Source organism: Onychomys torridus, chromosome X (assembly GCF_903995425.1).
Source record: "Onychomys torridus chromosome X, mOncTor1.1, whole genome shotgun sequence".
Classification (NCBI taxonomy): domain Eukaryota; kingdom Metazoa; phylum Chordata; class Mammalia; order Rodentia; family Cricetidae; genus Onychomys; species Onychomys torridus.
The window spans coordinates 38400100-38420213 of record NC_050466.1 but is presented as its reverse complement, the minus strand read 5'-3'; the positions used below and the strand labels follow the sequence as shown (position 1 = coordinate 38420213).

The window sequence follows — 20114 nt, the reverse complement described above, 5'->3', positions numbered from 1 at the left end:
CTGCCTTTCATTTCATTTTATGCCTTGTTCGTCTGTCAAGAGAGGTGGCTATACTGCCTTAATAGTGTCCTGATGCTTTTCTACTCTCTATCCTTAGCCATGTAGCCTGTGGTGTTAAATTCTTTCCCTTGGATTGCACCTCTATTCTCCTAGAATTTCAGAGTGCAAAATCTTTTCTTGGTACCATATGCTTCTCTCAGTCACAATGTCAGCAATACTGCATCCAGAGGCAGTAATCAAGTAGGAGGACTTTGGAGTTTACTGTGCAAATCATAAAAATTTCAAAATAAATATTCTAGGCTATGAGAAGAAAAAACAAAATATTAAATTTGCAAGTTACCTTTTGCCTGTTACTCTTTGATATAATCCATACTGTTGAATTGAGGAACAACCTCTGATCTTTATAACAAGTTTAACTTATAGAATGCTTTGTTCATCTGGAAGAGTTCCTATCACATGGGAGCCTGTCTTGCCCAGGTTTATAGATTATCTGCTGCCTCTGCCTAGATTGACAGCAACTCAGTCACAAGTTCAAACTATTTTGTGGGGCAGTTTTCTCTGAGTTTTGTGTACAGTTCAGCTGAAGTTCACTTCCTTGCTCAACCATTTATAGCTCTTATGTTCGTGCTGCAGTCCTCTAATGTTCATAATGGGAATAATAATGGTACTGAGCACGTATGACTGCATTAAGGACTAATAAGTAAAAGGAGTGGGACATTACCACTCAATATTAGCTTGAATTCATACCCTGAAAACTGACTACAGAGAAAGTGAATGTTTATAAGCTTTGAAGTGTGTTTTAAGATAAATGTATGTATATAAATATTTCAATTTCCTGTTTCATCTGGTTTAAAGAGGAAACTTTGAACCATGAATAATAAAAAAGTTACTTACCTAATTCACAGTTCCTTCCTTCAAATCCAACTTGGCACCAACATTCATAGGAATTAATATCATCCTTGCATTTTCCACCATTTAAACAAGGATTTGACTCACACTGATCTCCATCTTTAAGACAGGTTAAGAAATTGAATTATCAGATAAACTGAATAGACAGATGAGGCTAGGATTCTGATTTTTAGGGTCAAAGAAGAACTACCGAGCTGCAAGCTAACTGCAGGTGGGCAAGGGATGTACCTGTTTTTCTGAGTTTCTAAAAGCCACTGCAGCAAAGGCCAATGCCATCCTGGAAACTGCACAGAGGGGGAGGCATACAATCCAGGGGAATAGGGAAGATGCACTTGTATGGAAATCACTATATCAGCAGACAATGAGAGGGATTGTCTATGTTTCTTCATGGAATGGGAACAGGTTACCCATAAATCAAATAAAATTGAACCACTTCAACAAATACTATCCATGTTAATACAAGGCCATTTTATTGTAAGTATTGCAGAGCAAGCCATATTATACAATAAAGGTGTTTCCACTCAAGGAACTGGCAGCCCAGGCACAGGGCAAATGTATCCACATACCTATCATATGAACCAAGGGTCTGTGACAACAGGGAAGGTGCCAGAAGCTTAAAGATCGTTTTCTACCTACCACTTAGGTTCCAAGTGAGCAACAATGTTCAGTGTACCATTGGCAACTTAAAAGTATTATTGGATGTGCTTTATGAATAGATTTGCTGTTTCCATTCTATGTTTTCTGATGTTTCTACGTTTACAGTCTTTGAAGACACTGATAACAAAACAAACAAACAAAAAACAAAAAACAGGAAGAAGGAATAGGCAAGAGGGGAAGGGTTAGGAACAGAAGGGAACCTTTAAGTCTGCTTTCTTAGTGTTTGGCCTCCATTCATACTACTAAGAAAGCTTCAGGGGGATAGACTGAATCCAACCAGAAGGAGAGCTATGTATTTTGAGCTATAGAAAACTTGCTAACTAGGTCTGTAGGACTCCACATACAAGAAAGAAAACCATGAGATAAGATGGTATCAAAGAGCAAAGAGAGAAAAAAGGGAGGAATCAAAGAGAAATTTCTAGTTACTAGTCATACTTTATATATAACCAAACTCCTTTACATATACTGTGTAGAGTCCCATGTTCTTTCCCTACTGTCTGATAGAAACATGTGTCTAGGTCCTGTTAACTAAGGGACTAGAATCCTTTTTCAGAAATAAACTCTCTGGAAAATTGGATTGCTGTAAAAATTAGACCTTGCCCTCTCTGCCCCTTGATCCAATGTGCTTTTGCACAGATACTGCAATTTGTTCCAATTCTATGAAAACAAAATACATTATCTCTGGTTTATTATTATTGATGCTCAGAACTGGTCTAAAAACGAGCTACATTTGCACTTTATATTATAGACCAATGAATCTGAATTATTTAGGGTGTTTCTGTGAAAGGGTCTGGGCTTGCAGCCAGCCACACAGGAAACTCATTTGCTGAGACATATCTTCAAAATGAGTGTCATTTTATTTTGCATTTAGTCCTCCTTTGGGTTCCTATCTTTGTGTACTACAGGCGAGGAGAAAGCCATAGTTAGTAGAGGTCAAAGACAGCAGGAGACAAGACAAGACAAGGAGATTCTCCTTTAACACTGCTGCCTTCTGGAGATGCAAAGCTTGCTCAGTGGTTGAGAGCATTTGCTGCTCCTGCAGAGGATCTGGGTTCAGTTCCCACCACACACATGGTTGTTTATGACAGTTCATAACTCCAGTTCCAGGGTATCTAATGCCCCCTTTCTTGCCTCCATGGTTACCAGTCACACATGTGTTGCACAGACACATATACAAACAAAATACTTATATATATAATTGAAAAGAAATAAGCCCTTAACAACAACAACAACAACAGAGTATTAAGTTCCTATTTGATGAAAAATAACATTCAGATTTCAAAGTTGCAGTGAAAGAAAGGGGTTGGTGAGAGAACTTGGTTTCTCTTCCAGCTTTTGTGATTCCCTTGCCCCCTCTACACCTGTTTCCTTCTTTGTGAGACACAAGTCATGATACTTCACACATGGGAAGGTTAAATGTGATAGGCATTCTACAGACTGCTTCTGTGAACTGTACTCTACAAGGCACCTGACAGATGCTGGTTTAGTCAGGCTCCTTGTATGATGAGGTCATACTAGAGAATGACACAGCCCCAGAGAGCCTGGGCCCAGGCTAGTTCTGAGTAGTACAGGTTAATTTTATGGTAGGTAGGAATCTTAACGCTTGAAAACAAGCATGGGCTTTGTTCCTTTTCTGTTCTGGTTTGTGTTGTTTATGTTTTGGTAGTGAAAATAGCAGTGTCAGAAGTATGCCCTTAATGTTTCATGGCTTTTTGTAATCAAGGTACAGCAAAGACTGAATTTAGCTCACCTAGAAAGCCATTGCCCAGCTTCAAAGTATGCTTCTGGGGCTGGGGCTAGGGCAGGGCCTGGGGCTAGGGCAGGGCCTGGGGCTAGGGCAGGGCCTGGGGCTAGGGCAGGGCCTGGGGGCTGGTATGTATGATGGATGGGCAGTGTGAAGGGATCATGAGAGTTCAAGGGTAGCTAGAGTGAGTGTTGTTATGAGGTTGGTTTTTGTTTTTTTTTTTTTTTTTTTTTTTTGTGTGTGTGTGTGTGTGTGTGTGTATAGAAGTCAATTCTGGGTGTTTTTCTTCACTCACTCATGACATTGTTTCTGAGACAGTCTCTCACTGAATATTGATTAGGCTAAGCTGGCTAACCAGAAAGCCCAGAGATCTTTGTCTCCACCACCTCAGTGCTGGGATTATAGGCAAGTACCACCCAAATCTAGCTTTTATTTTATATCATTATTCTGTTTTTATTATTTTTTGTATTTTACCATTTTTACTACATTTTAATTAGAATATAGTCCCAACATTTCCATTTCCTCTGTATCCTCTAGCCCTTCCCAAAACCCATCCCTCCAACTCTCTCCATGCTCCCCACTCTAAAATTGATAATCTCTTTTTCTTTCATTATTATTGTTAAATATATATACATACAACATACATATATAACCATGCAAAAATACTTAATTACAACCCACTAGGTCCCTTTTTGTTCTTTGTGTGTATATGGTTTCAGGGCTAGTGAAGTCACGGCTCTTAGAAGAGAATCTCCTACTGCCACTTTGCTAGACCAACACAATCTCTAACTACATTCTAATTCTTATTCTTATACCCACAGGTAAGTGTAGCCACCACCCCTCATCAAAGAAGTTTCTATGTATAGCAAATGGAGACTATGACAGAAAACACCACTGGACACAATGCAGAGATCAACAAGTTATGGGGAGCCCAGTCCCAATGGATATATTTGTATCATAGTTCTTGTGTGTATGGCTCAGTGAGCATCACAGAAGATGGGCCAAAAAGACTGTAAGAGCCAGAATACTCCAAAGTCTTCTGTGAAATAGTCTGTCCTAGAAATGGATGCATAAACAAGATCTTAACAAAGGCCATACCAATGGACATGTTAACGTGGAAGGGAAAAAAAAGTCTCACCCCTAGGCAAAGATGTATAGGTGACTGCTGAGAGAAGAGAATTCCCTCTCCAAGGACCATCCTTATAATGGCTATCTGACACAAAGTGCTCAGTCCTGAAACCATATACCAAATACACACAAACAACAAAAATGTTGGGTGATAAGGATTAAACTCAGGTTTTCATCTGTGCTGGCTGAATGATTTTTGTTTGTTTTTGTGTTTTGCTAATGATATAAGCCAGTATCATCTTGGAAGAAAGAAAATGCCTCCATCACATTGTTTGTAGGCTGGTCTGTGGAGCATTTTAATGATTAATGATTGATGTGGGAGGGCCCAGCTCCCAGTGGGTAATGCCACCACTGGGTTGTGTAAGAAACACAGTTGAGCAAGCCATTAAGCAGAATTCCTCCATGGTTCCTTTCATTGCTCTATCTTTAGTTCCTTCCCTGACTTCCCTCAATGTGGTAAGTGAAAGCAAATAAACCATTTCCTCCTCAAGTGGCTTTGTGGTTATGTGTTTATCAAAGCAATAGAAAGCACTTTACTAACAGAGGTATATCTTCCCCAACCCCCTGGTTTGCATTAGAAAAAAACAAGCCACAAGCTTCAAAGTTTCAACTCCAGTATAAAGAGAGTTTGGATGAAGTTTTAGGGGCAACTTGGGAAGAAATGGGCATGACAGCATGCATCCTCAAACTAAGGAAAGACAAAGGTTCCCTCTTTGCTTTCAGGACTTCAAATGGAATGTAGAGAAACCAGAGTGAGTTCTGAGGGTATGAGACTGTCTAGTTCCTCCAGAAAAGGAATTGTAGAAAATCCAACTGGACCTCAAGTTAATGGAGCCCCAGTTCATTTGTTTCTGTTCATACAAATAGTCTGAAGGAGGTGAATCTGTGAAACTCCCCTCAAATCCTACTTCTGGATTTAAATGCTTTCAAATTTGTATTTGAAGGCAAAATTTAAAAATGTACAAAGATATAATATAAATAATATAATTGGTTGTTGTTAAAGTATTACACCTTTTTCCTTTGGGGCAGTTCATTGGGCAGATATTTACTGCATGTTTCCATTGCATACTGCTGTAGGTGGCAGGAACTCATCAACAAGTGAAATGAAGCTTGCTTTCTATTAGGTGGCAAAATGAACAATAAATTGTTGTGAAAAGTGCTACAGGTTGAGTATCCTCAATATGAAAGCTCAAATTCCAAATTACTCCAGAAACTAAAACTTTTTGGGCTGGGCGGTGGTGGCGCACGCCTTTAATCCCAGCACTCCGGAGGCAGAGGCAGGCGGATCTTTGTGAGTTCGAGGCCAGCCTGGTCTATAGAGCAAGCTCCAGGAAAGGCGCAAAGCTACACAGAGAAACTGTGTCTCGAACCCACACACACACACAAACAAACAAATAAAACAAAACAAAAAACTTTTAATAGAAACATGATGCCACAAATGGAAAATTCCATGCTGTGAAATAGTTTCATAAACAAAATTATTGTATGACATGATCTATAAGGAACATGTTTAAAGACTATATTAAGATATTCTCATAAGTTGGGTGGTGGTGGTGCATGCCTTTAATCCCAGCACTTGGGAGGCAGAGCCAGGTGGATCTCTGTGAGTTCCAGGCCAGTCTGGGCTCCCAAGTGAGTTCCAGGAAAAGGCACAAAGCTACACAGAGAAACCCTGTCTCAAAAAACCAAAAAAAAAAAAAAAAAACCCTCATAAATATATATTATAAACAAATTTAGACTTGGGTCCTATGCCAAAGATATTTCATTACACATAAGCAAATAATTTAATGCTTGCAAAAAAGCAAAGCCATAATCTAAAACACGTTTGTTTGCAAGTTTATTAGATAAGGGATACCCAACCTGTAGTTAAAAAAAAAAAATAGACCAGGACACAGTATCTAAAATGGCAGAGCTGCCAGGGAGCAGGTTGAAGTAATAATACCTGATGAAGGGAGGACTCATTGAGTTGGTGGAAGCTGGGCAAAGTCCCTGAGCAAGGTAAAGAAGTGAGCAGAAGCTGGGAAGAGTCAGCAAACAGGGAGAGCCAGATAACTCCTCTAACATGGCAACACTGCTAGGATGTGCAGGGATCCCCTTTGTGGAATGAGGAGAGTAGTAGTAGATGTGATCAGAAGGGCAACATGAAGGGATGGTAAGTCAAGACATGGAGGATTTAACATCGTAAACATTGGCAGTCAGCATCTTGAACTCCACTAATGACAGCAAACTTTCATTCAGCTCTGAGATACAATTGTTTTTGCTTTCTTTCTGCATTGCAGTTTGTTACTGAGACTTTACAATCTCTACTTAGATAAAGAAGAAAAGCACAATTCTCAAATGTTTTATATAGCAGCTAGGAAATAAAATTAATTGCTTACCAACATACTGCTTCCAAAATTCAGTCTGTAAGAAAAAAGAAGAAAACTTCATGATAGTGTTTAAAGTATTTTGATGTGGATTCATTTTCTTTTATAATATTTGTGATGTAATATCTACTGATACATTAAGATTTCAAATACAAGTTACTTTCTTTTAAAAAATTGATTTTAAAATAGTTTTCATTTTGTTTTATGTGTATGGGTGTTCTGCCTGCATGCACACATGCACCATGTACATGCAGTACTCACAGAGGCCAGAAGAGGGTGTTGGATCTCCTGGAACTATAGTTAGAGATGTTTGTGAGCTTCCACGTGGATGCTTGGAATCCAACCTGTGTCCTCTGGAACAGAACACTGGCCATCTCTCTAGTCCCCCATTCCTTTTTTAAATTAAGGTTTCCATCTTTTGCTCTGGGACACACTGCTCTGGGATGATGTGGGTATACTCACAGTTTTTTCAGTGTTTTCAAAAACTTCTCGTGCTTCTTCAAAACTACACCTTTCTTCTATACATTCTCTCTCAAGGTTTCCTCGAACAAACTCTTCCAGTTTCCCTGAATTATACCTTTTTGGACGGATAAGAATTTTGGTGGCATTTTCACGATCAAGAAAAACTGAAATTTAAAAGAACCTTTCTTTAGTTTTAGAGAAGAAAAGAAAACACTCTGAAAATGAAATTTGTCTTTTAAGAAAAGGTTTGTTTTTGATCCAAGTAATTCTATAGCTAATTTCTCTTTGGGGCATGGAGCCAAAAATCTGTGATATTCTCACAGTACCATATCCATATTGAGATTTAGGAATTAAAATTCAACTGTACTTTTAGTAAAGCTCCAATAGTAAAAGGTCACATTTTTAGCTATATTTGTATTTAGAAAAACTTTGCATGAAAAAAGAAGTTCTCAAATAAGCAGTTAAGTTTACACTTTGTCATCACTTGAAAATAGCTCAGTGCAGGATCCTTGCAAGGTAATCCATCATTACCCTGGCTGGGCTGTTTCCAGGACATAGTCTCCTAGTGACTTTGCAACAAATATCCCGTGAAGAACAAAATCCTGTTTTGATTTTGTTATATTTTTTGTTTTGAGATATCTATATATCTAACATGAAGTTGGAGGTTGGGTGGGTAAATAGATTGGGAGGATCTAGGAGGAGTTGAGTGAGGAGGGAAAGGATATGATAAAAAATGTTTTGTATGAAACTATATTAAACAACATCAACAAAATTCCAACTGTAGGCCAGCTACAAATGTGATTCCAGTGCCTCTCATGTGGTATTGAGGAACAATCACACCATAATTGATTTTGTCATCAGGCCCATGATGCCTTTAGTTGGTAAATGAATTCCAGTGATGTAAGCATTTCACTAACATTCATGATGTGGTTTGTTTTAGGTAAGACTGCCTACTCTATAGGACACTTCTGCTTTTTTGAGGATTGAAGGCTTTGAATTTTCTGCCTTCTTCCCTTTCCTTCTGCTTGCCTCTTCCTCTTTATATCTATTTCTGTTTCTCTGTCTCTCTCCCTCTACATATATACATGTGTACACATATGTATGTGTATATGTTCACATATGTGTATATACACGTATATAATGTATACAATCAATAGCAGGAACCTGAAAAACTGCTTGGAATTACTCCTTTTCTAAATATTGGAGCTGGAGAGATTGCTCAGTAGTTAAAAACAGTTACTGATCTCACATAGGATCTGGGTTTAATTCCCACCACATAAATATCATATCACATAAGTAGCCACATCAGGTGGCTCAACACTGTCTGTAACTCCAGTGCTAGGGGATCTGATGTCCTCTGGCCTCCGTAGATAGGCACCAGCATGCATGTGGTGCTGTAGTGGATAGCCATCCCAGCATTGGCCTGGAAGTTCCAACCCCCATTGAGGCTTCGGTAATGGTCACGCCTACAAGGCGGGGCAGAGAAGGAAATGGAAGTCAAGGATCTAGGATCAAGAGGAGGTCGCGTGCTTGGTTCCGGACCCGGGACGCTGGAGGTAGACCGAGCAGAGTTCTCCAGAGAACACCGCCGGACTGCACTATACCTTTGCCAGACCCTGCAACCTACTCCTTCATTTTAAGTTACCCCACAAAATAAACCTCCCTTTTAACTACGTGGAGTGGCCTAAATAATTTCACCATTATGGTGCACATAAATTCAATCTCATATGCATACACACAAATACAAATAATAAATAAATCTTAGAGAGAGCATCAATGTAGCTGATAATAGTCCAAACTGAACTTTCTAGGGCATTTAGCACTACTTTCTCATTAACCCAAAAGGGGAGAAGAAATGGAACTTAATTTTATCACTTTATTTTGTGGTAGCTAATTCCTTTATGGAACATTCTAGTCCATTGATGTCCTGGCTCTCTGAATCCCTTTGTAATGTTTCCTCAATCCCTGAAATTACTTTAAGTATCTTCCTATGATTCTTCCAACTTTCCCAATTCATTCCATTCCTTTGCTTGCCAGGCAGTCTCGAGGCGAGGCAGGTGTGTGTACCAACAAGTTGCCTATGGGTTCCTTTGTGTATTTATATATCAGTTCCCACAGCAATTCATTTTCTTGGTTCAAGTCACTCCTATAGAACATCTATGATGGTACTGATTTATAGTGTGGAGGAATGAAAAAGCAAGCTTTGTAATCAGATTGGACAGGATTTGAATCATGTATCTAACTCTTTTTGACTGTGTGAACATAGACAAGTCATACAATATCTGGATCTTAACTTTCCCAAATGTAAAATGGGTGTAGCAGCAGTGTAAGGATGTGTACATCATCATGTTGACAGGATCTCTGAGATAAATTAAAGGCCAGCGTATTCCTGGTTACTCACTTTTCCCCCAAGTTTCTCATGCTATCTGTTTTTCTTTGCCTCTGAGCTTTCTCCCTTCTCCAGCTCTTCTATGCACTTTGTAGAGCCTTTACTTCCTTCCTGCCCTCTGTGCAAGGAAATTACCATTGTCGTTATTGGTAGTAATCTTGGAAAGCATCATTTTGACTTCAAATATTTCCTGATTGCTCCTTGTCACACAGTAGAGGATCAGCCTGGATTTAGAGTCAGAAGTCTGCCTACAGAGCCTGTGCTATGTTGGTATCATCATACTATACTCAACCCTTCAGACACTATATATGTCTCCTATACCTTCCATATACATGTGGCTATTGAATCACTTCAGCTCTATTTCATTAATATCACTTCAATTGTCCATCTTCGCTCTATGGCTACTGTCCAGGTTTTGAACATTTGTTTCCTTTGGATGATTGCAAGAGACTTAAGGTTGGACTGGCTAGCCTGAAGCCTCATTAGTTCCTTAGAGTGTTACCAGACTGAGCACTAGAACATAGTGAAGGGTGTGATTTTTACACTTAAACTTGTTACACCTCCACATTGCTCTCTACTGTTCAATCTCCTTAGCTTAGGACCCTTTAAAAATTATTAGATGATCTGGCCCACCCCATTTTTTTGGCCTCATTTCTAACAGCCAATATTTAAACCAGACAGAGCATCTGGAATACTTACATTATTGTGGATGTGGCTCTTTCTGTGTAAGGGTTACTATCTACATAAAATGCTCATATTGGTGATTATTTTTATTGCTCTCTCTCCATACATATGATTATATATATGATATTATACACACATGTGTGTAGGGTGTGTGGATGGGTGGATGTATGTGTTCTGGCTAGTTTTTATATCAACTTGACACAACCTAGAGTCACTTTGAAAGAGGGAATCTCTTTTGAAAATATACCACCATCACATTGGCCTTTGAACAAGCCTGTGGAGCACTTTATTGATTGATGATTGATGTGGGAAGGTCAGTCTCACTGTGGGCTGTGCCACCCCTGTGCTGGTAGTCCTAGGTTGTGTAAGAAAGCAGTCTGAGCAAGCCACGAGGAGCAAGATAGTCACAGTACCAGGTGCCATAACAATAATGCACTAATATCTGAATGCATAAAAGACAGTTTTGATCTGTATAATTTGTAAAACCAAATTTGTTTCACAGACTGATTTCCAATTCTAAGTTGGCACACTAAGGCACTAGTCATAAATATGCAGTGTCTCCTTTTTTGAAGCCCATGATAATTTAACAGAAGACAGTGCTACATGAATACCGTCCACCCCAGGGATAATTCCTTGGCTCCCTGACCACAATCTTGTTGCCTTTCTCCTCACTATTGTCTGAGGATCATATATTTAACATCTCTTTAGGATTATCTCAAGTCATTATTGCCCCAGATCTGAAATCTTGATTCTTTTATTATTTTTCCATCATCCAAGGTCTTCTGATGGGCATCAGTCCTCTGATATCCACCATCCCCTTACTACTAATTTATAAGAAAGTGTTTGGATCATTTGTCCTCACGTAGGTCAATCTGGTGCAGTATGTTGAATGACCTGACTTTATGATCCACATAATGAGTTTTCCACAACGTATTTTTCATCTCTTAGTCTACCCACTTTGTGAGAGCAGTTTAACCTTTCCATTTTCATGTCATCGCGCCAGCCTTTCAGTCTGATTCCACAGTTGACATCATGTCTGGAGTGGGAACCAGAAGACCAGCCTGTTTTCTGGGGATGTTCAGGGTTGGCACCCCTGATCCTGGCACTGTCAGCTGCTAGAGATGATTTTAGTAGGTTGACAAGTAAGTGTGATAAATGCATCTTAAGGGAGCAGGCTATTTGTCTAAATGCAGTAAGGTTTTCTCTGTGTGCCTTTCCCTGGGGTGTAAAGTCACTGTTGTTTCAAAAAGGAAACCAAACAAAAACCCAATATGTTATACTTTGCATGGACTAAGTTTCTACTCTAGCTAGCCATTTTTATACTTGTATTGTCCCCAGAGAAGTCTCTGAGTAAGTACCAGGGTTCTCTAAACAACAGTTCTGAAACATGTGGTCTCACAGATGAGCTGATTTATTCTCATCTGTGTAAAAGCTTTCATGACAGATCACTTAATAAAGAAAGGTTAATCTTCCAATTTTAACTGAGAAATTAAATTGTAAATATATAATTTTATACATTATAACCATGCCTTAACATCTAGTTCTAAAACGCTGAAACACTTGTAGATTCAATAAATACTTTTTATGTAAATAAGACCATTGTCATTTAGATGTTTTCCCTTTTGATTTTAAGGTGGTGAGTTTAAAATCACAAAATAACATGTTTCCCTGGTTATTCTATAATTACTTTGTTAAGACATTTTCCCACTTTCATTTTTTAAACCAAGGACACAGAAATTTTGAGAGGAATTACATTGTTAAATCATAAGAATAACTATCTATTAAATAAAAATGAACGACAAGCACTGTAGCTCCAGGCCTTTTTTAAAATGGAGAAGATGAAGTTACCAGAGAGCCGGTATTTGCCAGCTGACATGCTGCCTGCTAGAATCTAAACTACAGCGTCAAATCTTGGAATCTTGGTTTAGTTGAAAATGGTGGTTCTAAATTTTTTTTGTATCTAAAAGAGAAACATATTCAATGTAGCTTTGAAGAGGAAACTAACCTGCACATTCAGCACTGAGTAGATATCCCAAAAGGAAGACAGTGATGAGGACCGGAGATTCTGCCATGATGGTGTTCAGGTACTGCATGACCTTTGTTAGTAGATTGTGCAAGTGTCAGAGCTGATCAATCATTCCAAAGTACGAGCTGAATTGGATTTACTTCTGGGAAATTCCTGTCCACATCCCTCAGTGGGTCTTTGGGCTATTTCCAGTGGTTTCTTAGGTCAAGTGAAGAGAATGAGCAGGGCTCATCATTAAAGTGCACCTTAGGTTTCACAGGCTTCTGTAACTAGGGCAGGGCTACAGTTGTGCTGGCAGCAAAGTTTATCAGTTGGAACTCATTTTATCTTTGTCAGAGAGCAATACTATAGAGTTTAAAGATAAAAAGGGAATTCCATTATTTTATCCTTTATGTTAAAATATCTTAAAAGATGTTTGTATACTAAATTTACAAATTATAAATCTGAAATTTTTTATGCACTTCATTGTAATCAAGACTTCACAATCTTTCTTGTGCCATATGCCAATATAGTGACACATATATAACCTGTCTCTGAACAAGTGTGCATGCACATGTGAAAGTATCTATACCCATGGATATGTAGAAATATACGTGTATAACTATACAATGTCAGTGCAATCCCTATAAAAATTTCTAACACAATTCTTCTCAAATCTTGATAGGACAATTTTCAGCTTTGTATGGAAACACACACACACACACACACACACACACACACACACACACATACACAAACCCAAGTTAGCTAAAACAATCCTAAATAATTAAAGAACTACTGAAGTTATCACCATCTCTGACCTCATATTGTACTACAGAGCTGCAGTAATGAAAACAGTATCATATTAGTATAAGAACAGATTTATTAACCAAAGAAATCAAAGAACCAGACATAAATCCGTACACCTATGGATGCCTGTTTTTTTTTTTTGTTGTTTGTTTTGTTTTATTTTTTTTCTTAATAAAGAAGCCAAAAACACACACTGGTAAAAAAGACAGCCTCCTGCATGTAGAAGAATCCCACTAGATCCATACTTATCACTCTGCACAGGGCTCAACTTCATATGGATCAAAGATCAGATACACTGAAGTGGATAGAAAAGAGGGTGGGGAATAACCTTGAATGTATTGCCACAGGAAATGACTTTCTGAACAGGACACCATTAATGCAGGCACTCAGATCGACAGTTAATAAATGGGACCTTAGGAAACTGAAAATCTTCTGGAAGACAAAAGATACTGTCAGTGGGACAAAGTGACAGATTGCAGAATGGGAAAAGATTTACCAACTCCACATCTGATAGAGGACTAATGTCCAAAACACATAAAGAACTCAAAAAACTAGATATCAAGAAAACAAATATCTCAACTAAAAATGGGGTACAGATATAAACAGATTTCTGGTAACACAAATTTCTAAAAGGTCTTATTAATAAAAACAAATCTGGCGTCAGGTATTGGGGAGAATGCTGAATGATCAGAGAAACAGAATGAGCCACATCCAGCCTCACCTTGCCAATTCCTCAGCTGATCTTGTTTCCTCAGACTGAAAGCTGTAGTGGGTAGCCATTCCAGCCTTGGCCTGGAAATTCCAATCCCCATTGAGGCTTTGGTAATGGTCAAGCCTTCAAGGCGGGGCTGAGAGAGGAAGCTGAAGACCCAGGATCAAGAGGAGAGGCTTCTCTTGGTTCCAGGACCATGGATGCTGGAGGTAGACCAAGCAGAGTTCTCCAGAGAACACTGCCAGACTGCACCATACCTTTCCCAGACCCTGCAATCTATCCCTTCATTTGTAAGCTACCCCACAAAACAAACCTCCCTTTTAATTATGTGGAGTGGCCTAAATAATTTCACCAATAGAAAGCCTCTGAATCCTCATCTGAATGAATCTCAGCTGACCTGCTGCTAAAAGCTAAACGCTTTAAAAAGGCTCTAGCTCCTGGTCCTCGTGCCTCTGTTTCCTGCCATCACTTCCTGGGATTAAAGGCGTGTGTCACCATGCCTGGCTGTTTCCAGTGTGGCTTTGAACTCACAGAGATCTAAATGGATCTCAGCCTCTGGAATGCTAGGATTAAAGGTGTGTGCTACCACTGTTTAATATAGTGTATGTTCTGTTCTCTGACCCTCAGATAAGTTCATTGGGGTGCACAGTATATCAACCACAATTTCTCAAAATAGGAAACTCAAATGGTCAATAAACACTTAAGGAAGTGTTCAATGTCTTTTGTCATCAGTGAAATGTAAATTAAAAGTACTTTGAGATTTCATTTTACGCTAGTCAGAATGGCTAAAATCAATAAAACAATTGACAGCTCATGGTGACAAGGATGCAGAGTAAGAGGAACACTCAACATATTGCTAGTGGTAGTGCAAACTTGTACATTCATCATGGAAATCAGTGTGGTGGTTCCTCAGCAATATGGGAATCAATCTACCTCAAGATCCAGCTCTTGGGCATATGCCCACATGATGCTTCATCTTACCACAGAGACACTTTCTCAACCATGTTCATCAATGCTCTATTTTATAAGACCCAGAAATTGGAAACAGCCTAGATGTCCCTCAGCAGAAGAATGGATAAAGAAAATATGGTTAATCTACACAATGGAATGTTACTCAACCATTAAAAATAAAATAATGAATTTTGCATGTAAATGGATAGAAATAGAAATAATCCTGAGCAAGACATCCCATACCCAGAAAGACAATTATGGTATGTATTCACTTACAAGTGGATATTAGCTATTAAGCTGATGATAACTAAGCTACAATTCATTGAACTACAGAGGTTAGGTATAGATTAAGGGACTAGGGGCGGGGGGCAGAAGTTCTCCTTAGGAAAGGAAAATAGGATACATAGTTATGGATGGATTGAAGGGATGGCTAAAACAGGAGGATCAAATGGGGTGGGAATGGGATAAGAGAGGGGAAATATTGGAAGAGACAGTTAAAATTAAGGGCCATTTGATGGGTTGTATAGAAACTTAATACAGTACAAGTTCTTAAAATGCATACATGTATGAAGGCAATGTAAAGGAAATTGCCAAATAATGGGGGAGACAGAGCCCCAGCTGGACATCTCTTGTCACTAAATGAAGCTTCCAATACTGGGAGCAGATTACATCTAATTGAGTTATTGGCCAAAGGGGTCCTATGGGAAACCCCAAGCAAACCAGGCTATTGCCAAAACTATAGGTTCAGCTCCACAAAATGATAGCATGGCTCAGTTGCTAAAGATAACATTTACACAATTCTTGAACATGGAGAAGTTGAGCTGGTGCCTAACTACAGCCTTCACTCCTATGTGCTAGTGTCTTTGGTACAGGAAGGTACTATGCACCCTACCAAAGTAGAAACATGAACACCAACCCAGTCACAAACCATGTGATCTACAATGGTGTCTTGCCTGCTAGATATGCTAGTGTGATGGTGGCACAAAACTTGTGGGATTGGCCAATCAATATCTGACTTAATTTAAGGCCCACTCCATGAGATAGAACCTGACACTGCTTGTGTGACCAAGAACCTGAGACTGGATAGCCCAGGGAGCTAGGGTGAAACCAAATATTACTGTTTGACTAAAAGAATGTAGCAACAAATGACATTCTGCTGTACTCATTGATCACTGTCTTGCTCAACCATTATCAGAGAAGCTTCCTCCTGTAGCAGATGGGAACAAATATAGAGATCCATAGCTAGACATTACACAGAGAGTGAGAGACCTTGGAACACTCAAATTCCTCCCCTAACAGCTTAGGTAACACTGTATAATAGTAGACAGAAAGCTTTATTTCCCTCGAACCTTGCCCTTCATTATTCCCACTGTTGTCCAGGTTGTTCATATAGATCTCATCCATTTCTCTGTCACTGGGCGAGCCCTGTGTCTTTCCTATGGTCCCGTTTTCTAGGTAGCCTCCCTGGAGTTGTGTAGCAGTCTAGTCATCTTTGTTTTACATCTAGTATCCTACTATGAGTGAGTGCATACCATGTTCTTCCTTCTGAGTCTGGGTTACCTCACTCAGGATGATTTTTTCTAGATCCATCCATTTGCCTGCAAACCTCATGATCTCATTGTTTTTCTCTGCTGAGTAGTATTCCATTGTATATATGTACCACGTTTTATTTATCCATTCTTCAGTTGAAGGGCATCTAGGTTGTTTCCAGGCCCTGGCTATTACAAATAATACTGCTATGAAAATAGTTGAGCACGTGTCCTTGTGGTATGATTGAGCATCCCTTGGGTATATGCCCAAGAGTGCTACAGCTGGATCTTGGGGAAGATGGATTCTCAATTTTCTAAGGAAGCGCCATATTGATTTCCAAAGTGGCTGTACAAGCTTGCATTCCCACCAGCAGTGGAAGAGAGTTCCCCTTGCTCCACATCCTCTCCAGCATAATCTGTTTTCAGTATTTTTGATCTTAGACATTCTGACAGGTGAAAGGTGGTATCTCAGAGTCGTTTTGATTTGCATTTCCCGGATAATTAGGGATGTTGAGCAATTCCTTAAATGTCTTTCAGCCATTGGAGATTCTTCTGTTGAGAATTCTCTGTTTAGTTCTATAGCCCATTTCTTAATTGGAGTGTTGGGTATTTTGATGTCTAATTTCTTGAGTTCTTTATATATTGTGGATGTCAGCCCTCTGTCAGATGTGGGGTTGTTGAAGACCTTTTCCGATTCTGTAGGCTGTCGCTTTGTCTTGTTGACCATGACAGAGAAATGGATGAGATCTACACGAACAAACTGGAGGACAGTGGGAGTAATGAAGGGCAAGGTTTAAGGGAAAGAAAGCTTAGGGGAGCAGGAGATCCCAGCTGGATCAAGAACAGAAAGGGAGAACAAGGAATAACAGACCATGGTAAATGATGACCACATGAGAACAGGAATAGGCAGAGTGCTGGAGAGGTCCCCAGAAATCCACAATGATACATCCCCTGTAGACTGCTGGCAATGGTCAAGAGAAAGCCTGATCTGACCTAGTCTAGTGACAGGACAGCCAAACACCCTAACAGTCATGCTGGAACACTCATCCAATAACTGATGGAAGTGGATGCAGAAATCCTTGACCAGGCCCCAGGTGGAGCTCCAGGAGTCCAATTGGTGAGAAAGAGGAGGGACTGTAAGAGTGTGAATTGTTCAGACCAAGATTGAAAAAGCACAGGGATAAATGGCCAAACAAATGGAAGCACATGAATTATGAACCAAAGGCTGTGGAGTCCCCAGCTGGAGCAGGCCCTCTGGATAAGTGAGACAATTGAATAGCTTGAACTGTTTGGGAGGCACCCAGGGAGTAGGACCCGGACCTGTCCTTAGTGCATGAGCTGGCTATTTGGAACCTTGGGCTTACCCAGGGACATTTTGCTCAGCCTGGAAGGAGGGAACTGGACCTGCCTGTACTGAATCTACCAGGTTTAAATGAATCCCCAGGGGATTCTTGGCAATGGAGGAGATGGGAATGGAGGGGAGGGGCTGGGGGAAAGGTAGGGGCAGGGGTGGGACAGGGGAGGACAGGGGAACCCATCGCTGATGTGTAAAATTAAAACACAAATATAATAAATTAAAAAAAAATAGTAGACAAAAAGAGTATAAGAGCCAGAGGGTATGGCTTTTATTTCAAATAAATAAAAAAAAATCTCAGAAGTCTATGTAGCTAGAAGTATCTTGATCCTGCCCGGCCCCAAGGTCCCACAGATGCTTATAAAATAGTCACTCAGAGGCTTATATTAATTACAAACTGTATGGCCTAGGGGTTTAGCTTCTTTCTCGCTAGCTCTTTCATCTTAAATTGACCCATTCCTATTAATCTATATGTTGCCATGTCTGCTGGCATCTTGTTGCTCCTTGGGCAGTGGGCTGGTGTCTCCCCCTACTCTGCCCTTCTCCTCTCTGTATCTCTGTTTGTATTTCCCACCTGGCTGTAAACTTTCTTGTCATAGGCCAAAACAGCTTTATTTATTATCCAATGGGAGCCACACATATTCACAGCATACAGAAAGACATCCTACAGCAAGACTATACTTCAATTTACCTGTATTTCTTTGTGGTATTTTTATAGCCTTATTTTTATTTTATGTGAATGAACATTTGCTTGCATGTATGTCTGTGCTCTCTGTGTGTACAGTGCGCATGGAAACCAGAAGAGGGTGTCAGAGTCCCCTTAGCACTGGAGTTACAGACAATTGTAAGATATTATCTGGGTGCTGGGAATTGAACCTTGGTTCTCTATATTAACAAGTACTCTTAACTACAGAGCCCTCTCTCCAGCCTCATGTAATATTGTTTTGATATATTTTACTTCTATATATCTTAGAAATCTTAAATTATATCATCTCTACTTTTGCTGTATGTAAACAACCAACAATCTTTCAAAGAAATTTTAAAATGAAGAAAGACCTGTTATGTTTAGGCACATATTTCCATTCTGGAGCTCTTAATGTATTGAACCAAAATCGAATCAGCTGTACAATTTTCATCACTCTGAAGGATTTTCATTGACAATTTTCATAGTGTAGGTGTCATGATACATTTTCTCAGCTTGTGTTTATTTGAAAATGTCTCCATTTTACCTTCATTTAAAAATATGATTTGGCTGGTTATAGAATAATGTTGAGAATGTTTCTCTCATTCAAAACATTAAATATGTTATTATCTTCAGGCATGCATTATTTCTGATGAGAAGGTGATAGTATTTTCTATCACATTTTTATTTAGAAACTGACTATCAGAAAATAAAGTGTTCTTGGGATTTATTGAGATTTGTGAGTCTGTGGTTTGGTAATTTTTATTAAAATGTGAAATATTTTAGATAAATAATGAAGAATGGAAATCATATGGCAGAAAAATGTTTCCTTTTATGAGAAACTGATTCTCTGTGTTTGTGTGTGGGGGTGCATGCACCTGTGTAGGCATGTGTGGAGGCCAGAAGTTGAATTCAGATGTCCTCCTCTATTGCTTTTCACCTTAGTTTATGAGACAGCCACTCTCACAGAACCTGGGTTTGTTGATTTGGCTAGTTTGTCTGACCAGTGAGTTCCAGGGATCCTCCTATCTCTACCCCCACCTCCCACAACTGTGATTATAGGTGCAAGCTATCATGCCTGGCTTTTGATTTTTATTGTTTTATTCTTTGGGAATTTCCTACATGTGTTCAATGAAATAAGATGAGATCTACCCACCATTTGCCTCTCCATACTCCACCCATCTCTGTATCCCACTAACACATTTCTTTCTCAACTTTAGATTTTTCAAATTTGTTTTCTTACTCTTTTCTTTTTAAAAATATCATACTAACCCCAATTATTGCTACCCTTATGTGTATGGAGTTGGGATCAATTATGTGTATGGATTGTGGGAAACATTCTAGGAGGACTGTATTTTTCATATGGGCAAGAGCTGGGCATTCTCATGTTTGTGAGCCATCTCCACAACCCCAATCTGTCTGTCAAAGTAGACATTTATGCAGTCCTCACAGCACTAAATGAGACTTCCTCTTGCATACTTCCTTCCAAGTACTTGGTGTTGTCAGTATTCTGGATTTTAGCCATTCTAAGAGATATATGTAGTGAAACCTCATTGTTTCAATTTGAAATTCTCTAGTGACATGATGCCCAACATTTTTTTTTGTTATCTGTGTATCTTTGGAGAAATGTGTCTTAAGGTTCTGTCTCATGTTTTAAGGTGATTCTTTATTATTGAATTTTGTGTTCTTCATTTTGGACAACAGTCTCTGTTCAGTTGTCTCTTTACAGGAA

The 20114-nt window shown here is 39.3% G+C and overlaps 1 protein-coding gene across 2 annotated transcripts in view; it reads right to left on the bottom strand.

Annotated features, from left to right (window-relative positions):
• F9 (coagulation factor IX) overlaps positions 1–12432 on the bottom strand; it is a 30291-nt gene extending 17859 nt beyond the window's left edge. The window contains exons 1-4 of one of the 2 annotated variants that reach the window (XM_036173891.1): positions 12345–12432; positions 7267–7430; positions 6817–6841; positions 895–1008 (exon numbers count right to left, since the gene is read on the bottom strand). In XM_036173891.1, the coding sequence (XP_036029784.1) occupies positions 895–1008; positions 6817–6841; positions 7267–7430; positions 12345–12432 (391 nt within the window). The remainder of the gene's footprint in view (positions 1–894; positions 1009–6816; positions 6842–7266; positions 7431–12344) is intronic. The other variant, XM_036173892.1, reaches the window with a different exon arrangement.
• Positions 12433–20114: the final 7682 nt, after the last annotated feature.